General features: G+C 51.7%; 2 protein-coding genes across 2 annotated transcripts; one reads left to right on the forward strand and one right to left on the reverse strand.

Moving 5' to 3' along the window:
- Positions 1–603: 603 nt before the first annotated feature.
- Positions 604–2,606, reverse strand: DICSQDRAFT_71958 (iron permease; the record flags this gene model as incomplete). The annotated part of the gene is made up of 8 exons (XM_007370994.1): positions 604–981; positions 1,038–1,133; positions 1,185–1,453; positions 1,504–1,550; positions 1,605–1,814; positions 1,869–1,977; positions 2,034–2,219; positions 2,270–2,606. The coding sequence occupies 8 exons, from the start codon at positions 2,604–2,606 to the stop codon at positions 604–606; spliced, it is 1,632 nt and encodes a 543-aa protein (XP_007371056.1).
- A 4,469-nt stretch (positions 2,607–7,075) lies between these two features.
- DICSQDRAFT_71942 (alpha/beta-hydrolase) lies at positions 7,076–8,421 on the forward strand (the record flags this gene model as incomplete). Its single annotated transcript, XM_007370995.1, has 7 exons — positions 7,076–7,220; positions 7,281–7,439; positions 7,499–7,601; positions 7,654–7,903; positions 7,962–8,149; positions 8,206–8,284; positions 8,338–8,421. 7 exons carry the CDS (start codon positions 7,076–7,078, stop codon positions 8,419–8,421), a joined length of 1,008 nt encoding a protein of 335 aa, XP_007371057.1.
- Positions 8,422–11,627: the final 3,206 nt, after the last annotated feature.

An 11,627-nucleotide genomic window follows, 5' to 3' on the forward strand; every position in this document is an offset into this window, starting at 1 on the left:
GGTGGGAAGCGTTTGCACGAGGGTGTGGCCCGTCCCACACTCTCGGTTTGCATACATGCGGCGGATGGCCCACCAACGCGCCGGAATGGGGCGGTAATATTCTTTCTCTAGAAGATCTATCACACGCGACAGTGGCGTTTGACCGCAAACCTTGACAGCGCACCCGCTAAGTTGAGTCTAGGCGTCGGCGCAGGTAGTTTCTAAATCCCCTTAACATACAACGTCATAATTCGTACCTGTATGGTACCATGTTGGCCATCGCTGCATTGGACGGATCTGCTTGTATGAATGTTGGCTTTCAATTCCACTACACCCTATTTTGGCATACGAAAGCGTTCAATCTAGAGCACGCCGTTCCGAGACAGGAGCGGGCCTAATTCTAGTATAGGGTATACGATGAATTGTGTGCTACTCATTGAAGAGATTGCATAATGAACAGAGCGATCTGGGACCAAGACTCGTGCACACCATCAACGGTGAACGCGGCGGCTGCCTTCGTACGTTGCTGAACGGAGATACTCCAGTCATAGTAAAGATACATATGTAGCGAGAATGAAAGCGCAGAACCACGTGCGGCAGGTCAGAACTACATGCGAGAACTACCTACGCAGTGGTCAGCTCGTCCGAGAAGCCCCTGGTATTCGGCGAGTCTTCCAAGTCCGAGGGCTTCTCAGATAGTGGCCCCTGTTCCTGTAGGCCATAGGTCTCGTCCGTAGTCCTGTGCATCGTGACTTCGCGAAGTAAGAATACCGTAAGGAAGCCTGCTGCGGAGAACCCGACCATGGCTTTCCAGACGATTGCCAAGCTTGACGCGAACGCATCGCGCACTTCGTTCCGGAGGTCGTCTGGAAGTGTGCGTATTAGGGGAATTGCAGCGTATGCGATTTCTGCGCCGTCAGGAAACATAGCGAGGAATTGAGATGGGAGACGCCTTTTCAGCTCATTCTGAAGAATGCTCGCTGAGATGGTGACTCCCCAAGTCTGAATAGATTGGAAGTAAGGGAAAGTGTCACTCGCTGTTCCGTTCAATCACTAACCTGAGCAAACGTTCGGCAGAAGTTGTAGAAGGCGAGCGCCGACGCGACCCGCGTCACAGGGATCGGAGCAAGAATAGGAAAGATTGTACTCGCCCACTGTGAAGGACTGTCAGGTATCCTCTAATTGGGGTGTAAAGCATGACATACTATGAGACCGACTCCAACAGCAGTAAGGAATTGGAAGCCGACCCACTGGCCGGTCGAGGAGTCAGCCTTCAACATTGTTTGCAGGCCAAAGCCAATCAACATGATGATCCAACCAGCGTAGTTGGGGAACCTATATTTTCCAGACCGCTTGACGATGATGCCGGCGACAATAGAGAAAGGTGAGTTCACGAGGGCCGTAGGGAAGAGCATGACGCCCGAACGTATAGGCGATGCGTTCATGCACGCTTGGAAGTACACAGGGAAGTAGTCTGAGGTATGCGGTCAGCGCAGCGTGCGTCATAGCCTATCTAGTACGTACAGATGGTGGTGATGCTGACGATGCCGTGCAAGAATGTCGAGAAATATCTAAGATGCCAATCAGGGGGGGATTTTATACGTTGATAATGCATGATTACTGACCCGCTGAAGCTAGTTCGATTCGCCAAAACATCAAAGGGGAGGGTCGGCTCCTTCGGTACCAGACTCTCGTACAAGAAGAAAAGAGCGATGAAGGAGAAGCCAACAATGAGGGGAGCAAGAACATGCGCCGAGTTCCAAGGAAATTGGATACCTCCCCAGGTCAATGCGACCAGCGCGAGGGTGGTCCCAACAATGATGATAAAGTTTCCCCTGTACACGGAAGGCTTCGATATAGGGGCGATGAGGGATATCCAAAAAACTCACAGCAAATCTATGCGAACCAGCTTTTCACGGAGGCTACCCGGTGGCGTTCGTACCCGGAGGAAGCATGCGACGAGTACGAATGCGATCCCCGCCAATGGCAGGTTCAAGTCTGAGTAGATGAAAAAGTGAGATGTTTATGCCACAAAAATCGATACATAAACCTACAGAACAACCAACGCCACGTCGCCTTCTCGGCAAATGCTCCTCCTATAATCGGACCAATCGCCGCCGCAAAGCACCATGTAAGGATGAGAAATCCTTGGTACGTTCCACGTTGAGCGAGAGGAATGAGGTCGGAGACGATGATGGACGCGAGATTGATGATGCCTCCCCCTCCGATACCCTGCACGGCTATGAGTTTTTGAGTGGGTATTGTGAGCGTACGGTCAATGCAGACTTACTTCGAGCAGCAATCAGCCAGTTCATATTTTTTGCAGACCCGCTCAGGGCGCTTCCAACGAAGAAGAATGCGACACAGGCAAGCATGGAGGGACGACGTCCGAAGGTATCTGCCAGACGACCAGAGAACGGGAGGATGGCTGCAGCAGCGAGCCCATATGCAGCGCCTACCCAGACGAATTTGTCGCCCCCCTTGAGCTCATCGGTAATGGTAGGAAGTGCGGTAGAGACAGCAGTAATATCTAGTGCGCTGAGGAAGTTGCAGACAACAACGGCGGTGAACGAGAGCCAGAAAGTCGTGCCCGATAACTGACGCGTAGCAGATGCACCGGGAGACATGGCTGACTTGTCGGGGGCAGAAGGACAGGACGGGTGAGAGTAATTCAGGGGTAAGAGCGTTCCTGGAAGCGGCTGCCAGAACTCCCCGACAGCACATATACCGACTGTTCCGAAAGTGCCGAGCAACAGTGGTCGCTTTGCCGTATCGAACTCACGACCGTGACACAGGGGCGCTTATAACAACGCGTGTAACTGACCGCACTGAGCCGTTACGGCCGCACGGCACCCTTGTAATGAGTTTGCTCATCATATGATCAGTGCCGCTTCTTTGTGGCAGAGTACATCAGAAGACGTAGAATTGTGGTCAAGAAGACGACGCCCCGATAGACCGGAAACTTCGTTTGAGGGCGGGCGCTGAAGCTGAAGGACAGCAGTCCTCAACCATGCACTTGAAGCACATGAACTCCTTCATGTGGCGTACAGCCAGACGCGAAGAAGAGACAGCCGGGGGACGAAGGAATAGTAATCGGTTCTATCCCGCTTCATGTGATGGGGGCGGTGATATGCACAACAACAACACGCACGGAGCTGTAAAGATAGGTTTGATACAACTCACATGAGCCATTCGAAGTGTGGGCGTATGAGAGCTGGAGCCAGCGTAGCGTCTAAGTTTCGCGCTGACAGAATTAGGTAGCCCCCTGAAGAAGCGATCCTAGCCTGTTCCAGCAGTCCCCGTTCCCAGTCCAGTAGTCTAGAGGTTGCATGTCCGATGTCAGTCGGATCGATATAGAAGACTCCGCCGTGTCGGAGCTCGTGCAAAGGGACCACTCGCCAAGAAACAAGCCAATCCGTCGAGAAGTCATACTACAGCACCGACACCAGCGTTCACGCTATCCCAAGGACAACGATGGACGAAGTCGTTGTACGCAACAGGAGACGAGAGGACTAATGTCAGTGATGCGTTAGCGATGACCGGAGGCTCGGAACGGCCGGCTACGCCGGAGTCAATTTGTGAGCGCTTCTTACACAAAGTTTATGGCACCAATTGACCATATCGATTGGCTGGATGTCTAGAACAACGGAGACAAATAGCTCCGAGAAACCCGAGCCATGTCTCAAAGTTGAATGTGAGTACGACTTACCGCGACATGTCGACCCTACACTACCAACGTCCCAGAGACTGAGGAGATAGCGGTTTTCGAGTTGTGATCAACCGCAGCGAGACTTTTGAAAAAGCTGCCTCAATACCTCTGAACAGAGGCTACTGGTGCTGATAGAGTGGCAGGCAGCCCTACATCTATGGTAACAGGTTCAGTCTTGTCAAGCGTCGCCGTGCGAATTTGTACCCGCAGTCCTGACTCGGAATGCCAAAATCAGATAACAGCGCTGACTGCTCTGCTACCCCAGCGCTGTTATTTGTGAGAGGGCACTGTTCCCGGAACCAGATTTGTGCATGAGCTAGGGTCGTTATCGAACCATAAGACGCCCGCTTTTCAGTTCTTTTGCTGACCCGTCATCCCGGTGGTTTCGGATCGTGAGTATGCAACTTGTGGGTGAATCTTGAGGGCCTATCCGTAAGTTGTGTCGCTCCGGGAATGTAGGCATTCCGCTGCAGCATCTTTCCCGCTCCGCCACGCCGTATCGGGTAGGTAGGCGTAGCCGTGTGTGGCTGCGCGTACCTGTGAGCAAACATAAGTGCGTATCCCAAACCATCACCATATTCTTCAAAGATTCACTCATACTGTTAAAGTTCTCGTGTTCGGGATAGCTCCTGGACCCTTCCTTGTCCCAGTCCAGATGGCAGCTACCAACGCTACCGATGGATCTGACCCGCTGGCCCAGCTCATTCCTCTCCTTCCGCTCTTGCGAGCTGAGTATCCCATAGACCTTCCAAGGACGTTCGGTGCATACCTTGTGTGCACTTTTCTGGCATGCATGTGAGTAGGGAGTCAGTAATCTGCCCAGCATGGCAAAGCTGATCGAGCTCTACTTGCAGGCTCTTTGGCCTGACCCTGCACCAAACGTATCGGTATTTCCGGATGTATCCAAAGGATCTCCAGCTGCTAAGAGCCATGGTAATTCCTTCAACGCCTGCACCTTTGACGACATATCCCTAACGGTTATTCCTGCTCAGGTTGTCGCAGTTCTGTGAGATGGGCAGATCTAGCTTGCAGCTTCACTCACTCATTCTTGGGATAAGATGCGTCGATCTGCTGCACACTATCTCTAGCGTTCACGTAGTGTACGTGTTAACGCGATCGCATGCACAGCTTCTTCTGAATTCCGCTTTTCTACAGGTACTTCTATCTTGTGACAAATTATTTCCATCCACAGCGACTTTACGATGGCATTTGGTGCGTCCGTTGCTCTGCATGAGAGTGTGAAAGGCTGAACATCCGCACCCGCCCACGTCAAGGTCAATCAAGGTGAGCCTCGAACATCGAGAGCGGGAAAATTCAATTGCTGAAGGAGATCTGTCTCTCACAGCTGATGTTCGCAGAGATGGTGAGTAAGCTACCTACTCTCTAGTAAGCATTGACTCTGAAATCTGCTCGTGCAAAGGGGTGCATGATGTTCATCGCTCACAGGTATGACTGGCGCAAAAAGCCCTTTGGAATGACCTTGTTTTGATAGAGACATCCATCGCAGCTTCTATACTCGTCGCATGTTCCTATGTGCGTCGTCTGTCCATTCTCTGGTTCCGTGTATTGATTATAAACGAATCCAGTGGGAGGCCGCAAGCTCTTTCCTGCAGTCCCTATCGTGAGCTCCCCATCTCTTCTCTCTCTCAATATATACCTTCCACTAAGTCTTGCCTCAAAAGATGGTCCTCATACTCGGAGAATTAGGCTAGTTAGTCCTCCTCGTTTGAGCAGACCTGGACTCACTATTGCGCGCTCCTCACAGCACTGTGCCTAGGTTTGACCTCTGTCATGCTCATCTACTTTCTGACTAACTTCGTGCTGCGATAAATTTGTGCTGCTATAGCTTCCGCTGTGGAGTGGTTCATGCATCCAATGTTCAAGACGTTCGAAAAGTACACGGTGTGTGTCCATCAGCTGCATAGTCGGAGTCGTCCTGATTTCTGTTTAGTGGCTGGTCTGGTCAACCCTCTCAATTGCCGTACTTGTCGACGTAGTTACAACCACCAGTCTCACATACTACCTTCGGAAGAGCCGTACGGGATTCAAGAAGTTTGCCTTCAAAGACTCTTATCCACAACACCAGGCCTGATGATTTCTACACCAGGACGGACTCACTTGTCGATGTCCTGATGATATACGCTATCAATACTGGTGAGTACACTCATGTCTTATGTGCAACAACGACTTACTTGTACCCCAAGGACTCTCTACGAGGTAATCCTTTATAGGCGCACGTGACTGTCCTGTTGCTGACATGTTAGTGGTGAAGCCTGCTCACCACCGTAGCGCTTATCTGTGTATGCGCCTCGATCACTTCACCTTGCAGCTCATATCTCACGTCACATCGTATAGGCTATAACAATGAAGGACAACCTCGTATACAGTGCCATTCTCGTTGTGGCGACGAGAAGTAAAATACATTCATCATCCCTCATCCCTTCCCATCTGACAACACTTCTCGTCCCACAGTGTATGCCAATTCTACGCTTGCAGTGTGGGTACTTACGGCCGATCACATTCTCGTGTACTTATCACCATAACGTAGGCTCAATTCTCGCAACTCGATATTGGAGAAGGGCAGACATGATCTTTTTGATACGGTAACGTTAGGTATGGAAGTCATGAACCGAACCACGAGGCAAGCGGAGACTCGCCGCACTCGCCAGTCAATTGATTTCAAGCGCGCTGACCCTCCTGGACATGCGAATCGCGACGCTGAGGTACGTCTAACATTCAATGTTCGTCATGTTGCCCCATCTTATCAGCTGCATTCCAGGGGAACGCGATCATCCATATTCAGGGAAAGACTGCCATGCTTTTGGGTCACTCCAACCCGAAAGACTCAACTCCTCAGACACCTCAAACAGTCACCATTGATCACGGGCATGAAGAGTGACGTGTGATTGGCGATGATATCCCCTTCCGTTGTATTCCGACATCTTGTTGTATGTACAACATAGTAGCGAGTTCATCGTATGCTAGAGACCAAGTCGTGACGGTACACATAGGAGAGCCGGGTTCACTCAAGCGCATATAGTTTAGTTTCCGCAACTGCTGAGTGCCGGTCAGACACATGTTCCAGAAGACGGCTCCCCTAGATCCTAGGTTTCGGCGCTCGTTCTGCCCATCTTTCTGGCGATGCCGCGCATTGCGCCGTTGCAGATGGGGTATTTAGTATCTCCATTCTTGGGACCGCGTACCCACGATCATGGGAAGGCCTTCTATCGTTTCATTCTATTGATGTTCGCTGTCAATACTGCATCGCGGCTCTACCCTTCTCGAGCGCTGGCTTCGTCCAACTCACGGCAATCGATAGACGGCTGTTCTTAGACTACCTTCCTCCTCCCCAACGTCGGCACAGCCCTCCCTCACTGTATCCTCAAGATGGCTTACCGTACGACGACCAGAATCGAGACATTTCCCTCTTTTCGAAGCAAAAATGGATTGAAGTTTGTAGGAAAGTGCTATACACCGGAGAAGTACAACCAGGAAGGTGTCACCCTTGTCTTCTTTCACTGCTCTGGCTCTCGTAAGTTACACTCAATATGGTTTTTTGGAGATTCTGAAGTGGCGATCTTTTCGCCCATAGACAAGGAAGTGTGGGAGACCATAATCGCCCATTTACTTGGCCTGGCTGATAAGAATGGAAAGCCGATTGTACACGAGGCGTGGTCTTTCGATATGCCAAGCCATGGGGAGGCTGCAAAGTACAACAAAGAGGTGCTCAGGAGTGCAGAGCTAAGTATGTGTTATAGAGAGTCCGTCAGGTACTATAACTGAGCAGCGCATCTCGGCTGTTCGCCATAGCCGTGAACGAGTGGACTGAGGGATTCAGAGCGTTTGTGAAGCTTGGCGTCTTCGAGGGACACCAGCTTGTGGCTATTGCTCATTCCCTCGGAGCCACACTAGTGTGAGTTATTCTCGTACTACATCAGATGATTATGAGAAAGCTGACGAGTTAGTCTCCTCTCTCTTATGCCGGGCGAGTTGCCCCCGGTGAACTACAAGTATATCGTGCTAGTCGAGCCTTCCCTCATCACACAGGAGTCGTGGAAAGAGCATATGGAAGATAGGCAGGGTGCGCTGAAATTCCTCGCTAAAGCTACCATGAAGCGGCGCGACACGTGGAACAGCCGCGAGGAGGCGAGGGAGTACTTTGAGACACGTCTGCCATGGAACACGTGGGATCCCCGTATCCTTGACATCTACGTTGTAAGTTTATGATTGCTTCATGCGAGGGATGACCTTCATCTCACTGAAACCCATGTAGCGTCATGGTCTAACGGAGGCGGAAGATGATGGAGTTCAAACAGGGAAGGTGGCACTCGCGACTCCTAAGGCACAAGAAAGCGCCGCCTTCGTCAACATTGAACCTCACTTTGTCGTTGTCGAGTTTCTCAAAACGCTTGACCGATCACTCCCAATCCATTTCGTCCTCGGGACGGACCATGATGTCATGTGAGGTATCTCATAGAGCTCTTATTCTCCGGTGTTGCTGAGCATCGCAAATTCAGGCCTGATTACACGCATCAAGGCGTCATAGACGTCAGGCCCCCTGCGTCCGTGCAGAGGGTGCCGGATGCTGCTCATTTCGTGAGTGTTTGACCGTTGTGCTGCCTTCGAGGAGTAAATGACGTCTAGGACAGGTCGTGCAACAGAACCCAGACGGCGTCGCAGCGGCGCTCACTCAGATCCTGAATGGGGCTGTATGGCCCCGTGCAGCGCTCTGAAGAGCAGGCCAGCCCGAGCCTAGATTGGTACGGAAGATCTCTGGCTTAGAATGCTGAACAAGAGAGCATGTACCATACGTCCAATGATGACCATCACATACCAACACTGCAATGAGAAAGTACGATGTTCATGTGTACCTCGCGCCTACGAGCTGGGCGCATTGCACGATTTGTTTATCACGATGCCGGGAACGTGTAATCAGTACCCATTCGCTGTGTGGCAACGTACAAGCGAATCCTATTGTTTCTACAAGTTTGTATCAAATGTTCATCAGAAATGATCATATGATCTGGGACGCACCCCTGCAAGAAGAGGGATGTACAGCCCATACCATCGAGAATGGGGCGGGCTACGAAGGCAAGGCGATAATGAGCAGCCCCGGCCCCATCATGCATGCCGTTGACGGTAGACAATTATGATCCCACGATGGACCCACAAGGATGTTTTAGCCGTCTTCCCAAATGCTCAAGGCAGTACGCGAGAAATGCGCTTGAAAATTCAAGCAAGAAGCAGCAATGATCTATCTGTGGAGCATCTTCCGAGATTTTGCAACATCGATATTCAAAATTCTACTACGCTTCCAATCATTACACCAAGCCATACACAGCAGAAGATTAGGGAATGCCGAGCATGTTGAATCCCACAAAAGACAAGTGTCAGCCTTTGGAAGTGCCGGAGGGCTCCCGCACTTTCACTGGAATTACAAAGTGGTGTACGTGCGGCGATAGGATCTGCTATTCACGGGGGCCGGAGATGACCATCGCAGGCAAGACTCGCCGAATGGACGACAGCGCTTGTTATGACTTGTGGGCGTACTGTGAAACAGCTGCATAGGCGGTACGTTCTGACACGAGCTAAGAAGATATATCAATCAGAAGACATCGCCCGCATCACGGCAGTCGCAAGGAAGGCCATCCGGGCAAGTTTCTAGCCCGTGTCGTGTCATCGATGGCGCCAGAAGACATGGAAATTGAGACATGGAGTGGAAGGTGAAATTGTTCGGATACTCTCATGAGATAGGGCAGTTGAAGGGAAATGGCACTTTTACGTACGGAAAGCAATTCATTCACGCCGAAGGCGACTAGAACAGTTGAGTAGTGACTGTGAACCGAAGACTCTCACCCAACTCTGCCCGGTTCGAATTTCAGTTGAGTAGCCAGTGAGCTATCAAGCGAATTGAGACCTTACCTCGAAGCGCAAATTTTCCTGGCGAGGACGCTGAGTTACCTATGAAGGAAAATCATCCGAGAAAGGAGGACAAGAATATGATCTTCCCCTCGACGCCTTGCTTGAGCGTTTCCTTTACTCCCGAACACATGGACCATCCCGGACATGTACAGACGGATACTCACCAGAACTGTATAACACTGCGTGCCGTGTGCGACCTGTATGCCCTCTCGAAGCGTCTACGAAGAAGCCGGGCTGGCGGGATGCGCCGGCGCATAGAAATAGTGCGTCCGGGCACCGCCCACCATGACGTTCTGCCGCGTTCAGCGCTGCAGCTAACCCGTCCTCTGAATCGACAGAGATAAATATGCCTTGAACACATAGGTGCCATAATGATGTGCACTCTACATAGCAATAACACAGCTATGAATCACAATGCCAGTTGGGTAGGAAACGACACGCCATTCACCTGGAGCTTCTTCACACCCCTATCTTACTTCCCCTTCTCGTGAGGAACGATGGAGACGTGAGCAAGTAGAATGTCAGTGCGAGGCTCGTCCCAATTGAGCCTCCTGTGATGAAGCAGGGCTGATAAATTAGGTCACTCAGCGCAGTCGGCGACAACCACTTGCGAAGGCTCACCTTGCCGCGAAGGTCCCACCTTTCGAAAATAGCATACTCTATGGAGAACCAAGTGCTATAGCGACAAGGGAATAGATGAGAGCGATGAGCGGGTTGGATATAGACATGGTGTTAGTCCGGGAACATGCGTAGAAGCCATGGAGGAGTGGAAGCTGTCCGTCGATGCTTCCTTGTTCGCTCGCGGGACGATAGCCTGTCATATCCGCTCTGCTTCCTATCCTAGCGTACTCAGAATACCGACTCATCTTTAAGATATCCCATCATGCGAGGTAGCGTTTGCAGAACCTTCGATGCGCCTGGTACCGAGTTGTACCTAGGCCAGTAGTGTACCCGTGTTTCGCAGACACCGCGCGCAGCTCAGCGTCCAGAAGACTGCCGGAGGGGGCGTAGGCACTACTGTTACAGGAGACGGAGGCAAGCGTTCTGCTGGCTTTCCCAACCCCCCGCATGACGTCCCGCGTCACGTGCAATTGAGAATCTGCCACTGGCTGGGTTTGATAATACCAGTCTTGGGAGGATTAACTCCTCCAGCAACACTATGCCTCCCGCAACGCCAGGGTTACTGGACCTTCCGATGTGATGCACAGTGAATTATACAGGGGCAGAATTGGAAAATTAGTAGGAGACAGCAGAGGAGCGTTTCGCAGGACACCCACACTGGCATTCAATGATACCATAAACCCCAGAAGCGAGCGCCTGTGTAAAATTCTCAGCGGGTGCAGGATGAACTTCGTGCCTATGAAGTCTTCCGTGTTCAGACCGCCATGGGACAGCTTCTGGCTTAAGCGTCAGTCTTTCTGCACCAGCGTTCTTCTTCTTCTTCTAGATCCCGTTTATTGCCCTGCGAGGCCGAGCCTCATGGTAGGCAGTAAATACATTGTTGTCTACTTGGGTGATGATGGAGGTCGGCAGGACATAGTTGAGCAGGATGCTCATGCAATCTAAGGGTGTGTGGTGGGAGAGATGTCGATGAGGGATGGTGCAAGGGGATGTGCCAGGGTACAGACAGGGGCGAGAGTGAGACGTTCGAGTACGTAAATGGTGTGGAAGGGGGCAGGGCTCAGGAAAGGTGCGTTGCGGACGTCCGCCCAGTCCCGGCCATTTAAGGCAAGGGAACGGGCTATAAACCTGCGGCCTTTGGGTGCGGTTGCGCCCCTGGGTCTCGCCTCTTGCGCCGGTCAGGTGTACGTCTGGCGGTATCCCCGCCATCCGTCAGAACTCCCCCGCCCCTAGAGCGGGCGGGCGCCCGCAGCGCACATTTCCGGTGGGATCTACGAGAGCGCAGTGAATACATGCAATGGGGTCAACTATAGGATAGCGAGCTATATGTAGTAGAGTACATAGTGGTGTTGTCCTGTAACAATTAAACGAGTCAGCGTGTTGCATGCTGTACGAA

This window comes from Dichomitus squalens, assembly GCF_000275845.1.
Source record: "Dichomitus squalens LYAD-421 SS1 unplaced genomic scaffold DICSQscaffold_83, whole genome shotgun sequence".
In the NCBI taxonomy this organism is placed as follows: domain Eukaryota; kingdom Fungi; phylum Basidiomycota; class Agaricomycetes; order Polyporales; family Polyporaceae; genus Dichomitus; species Dichomitus squalens.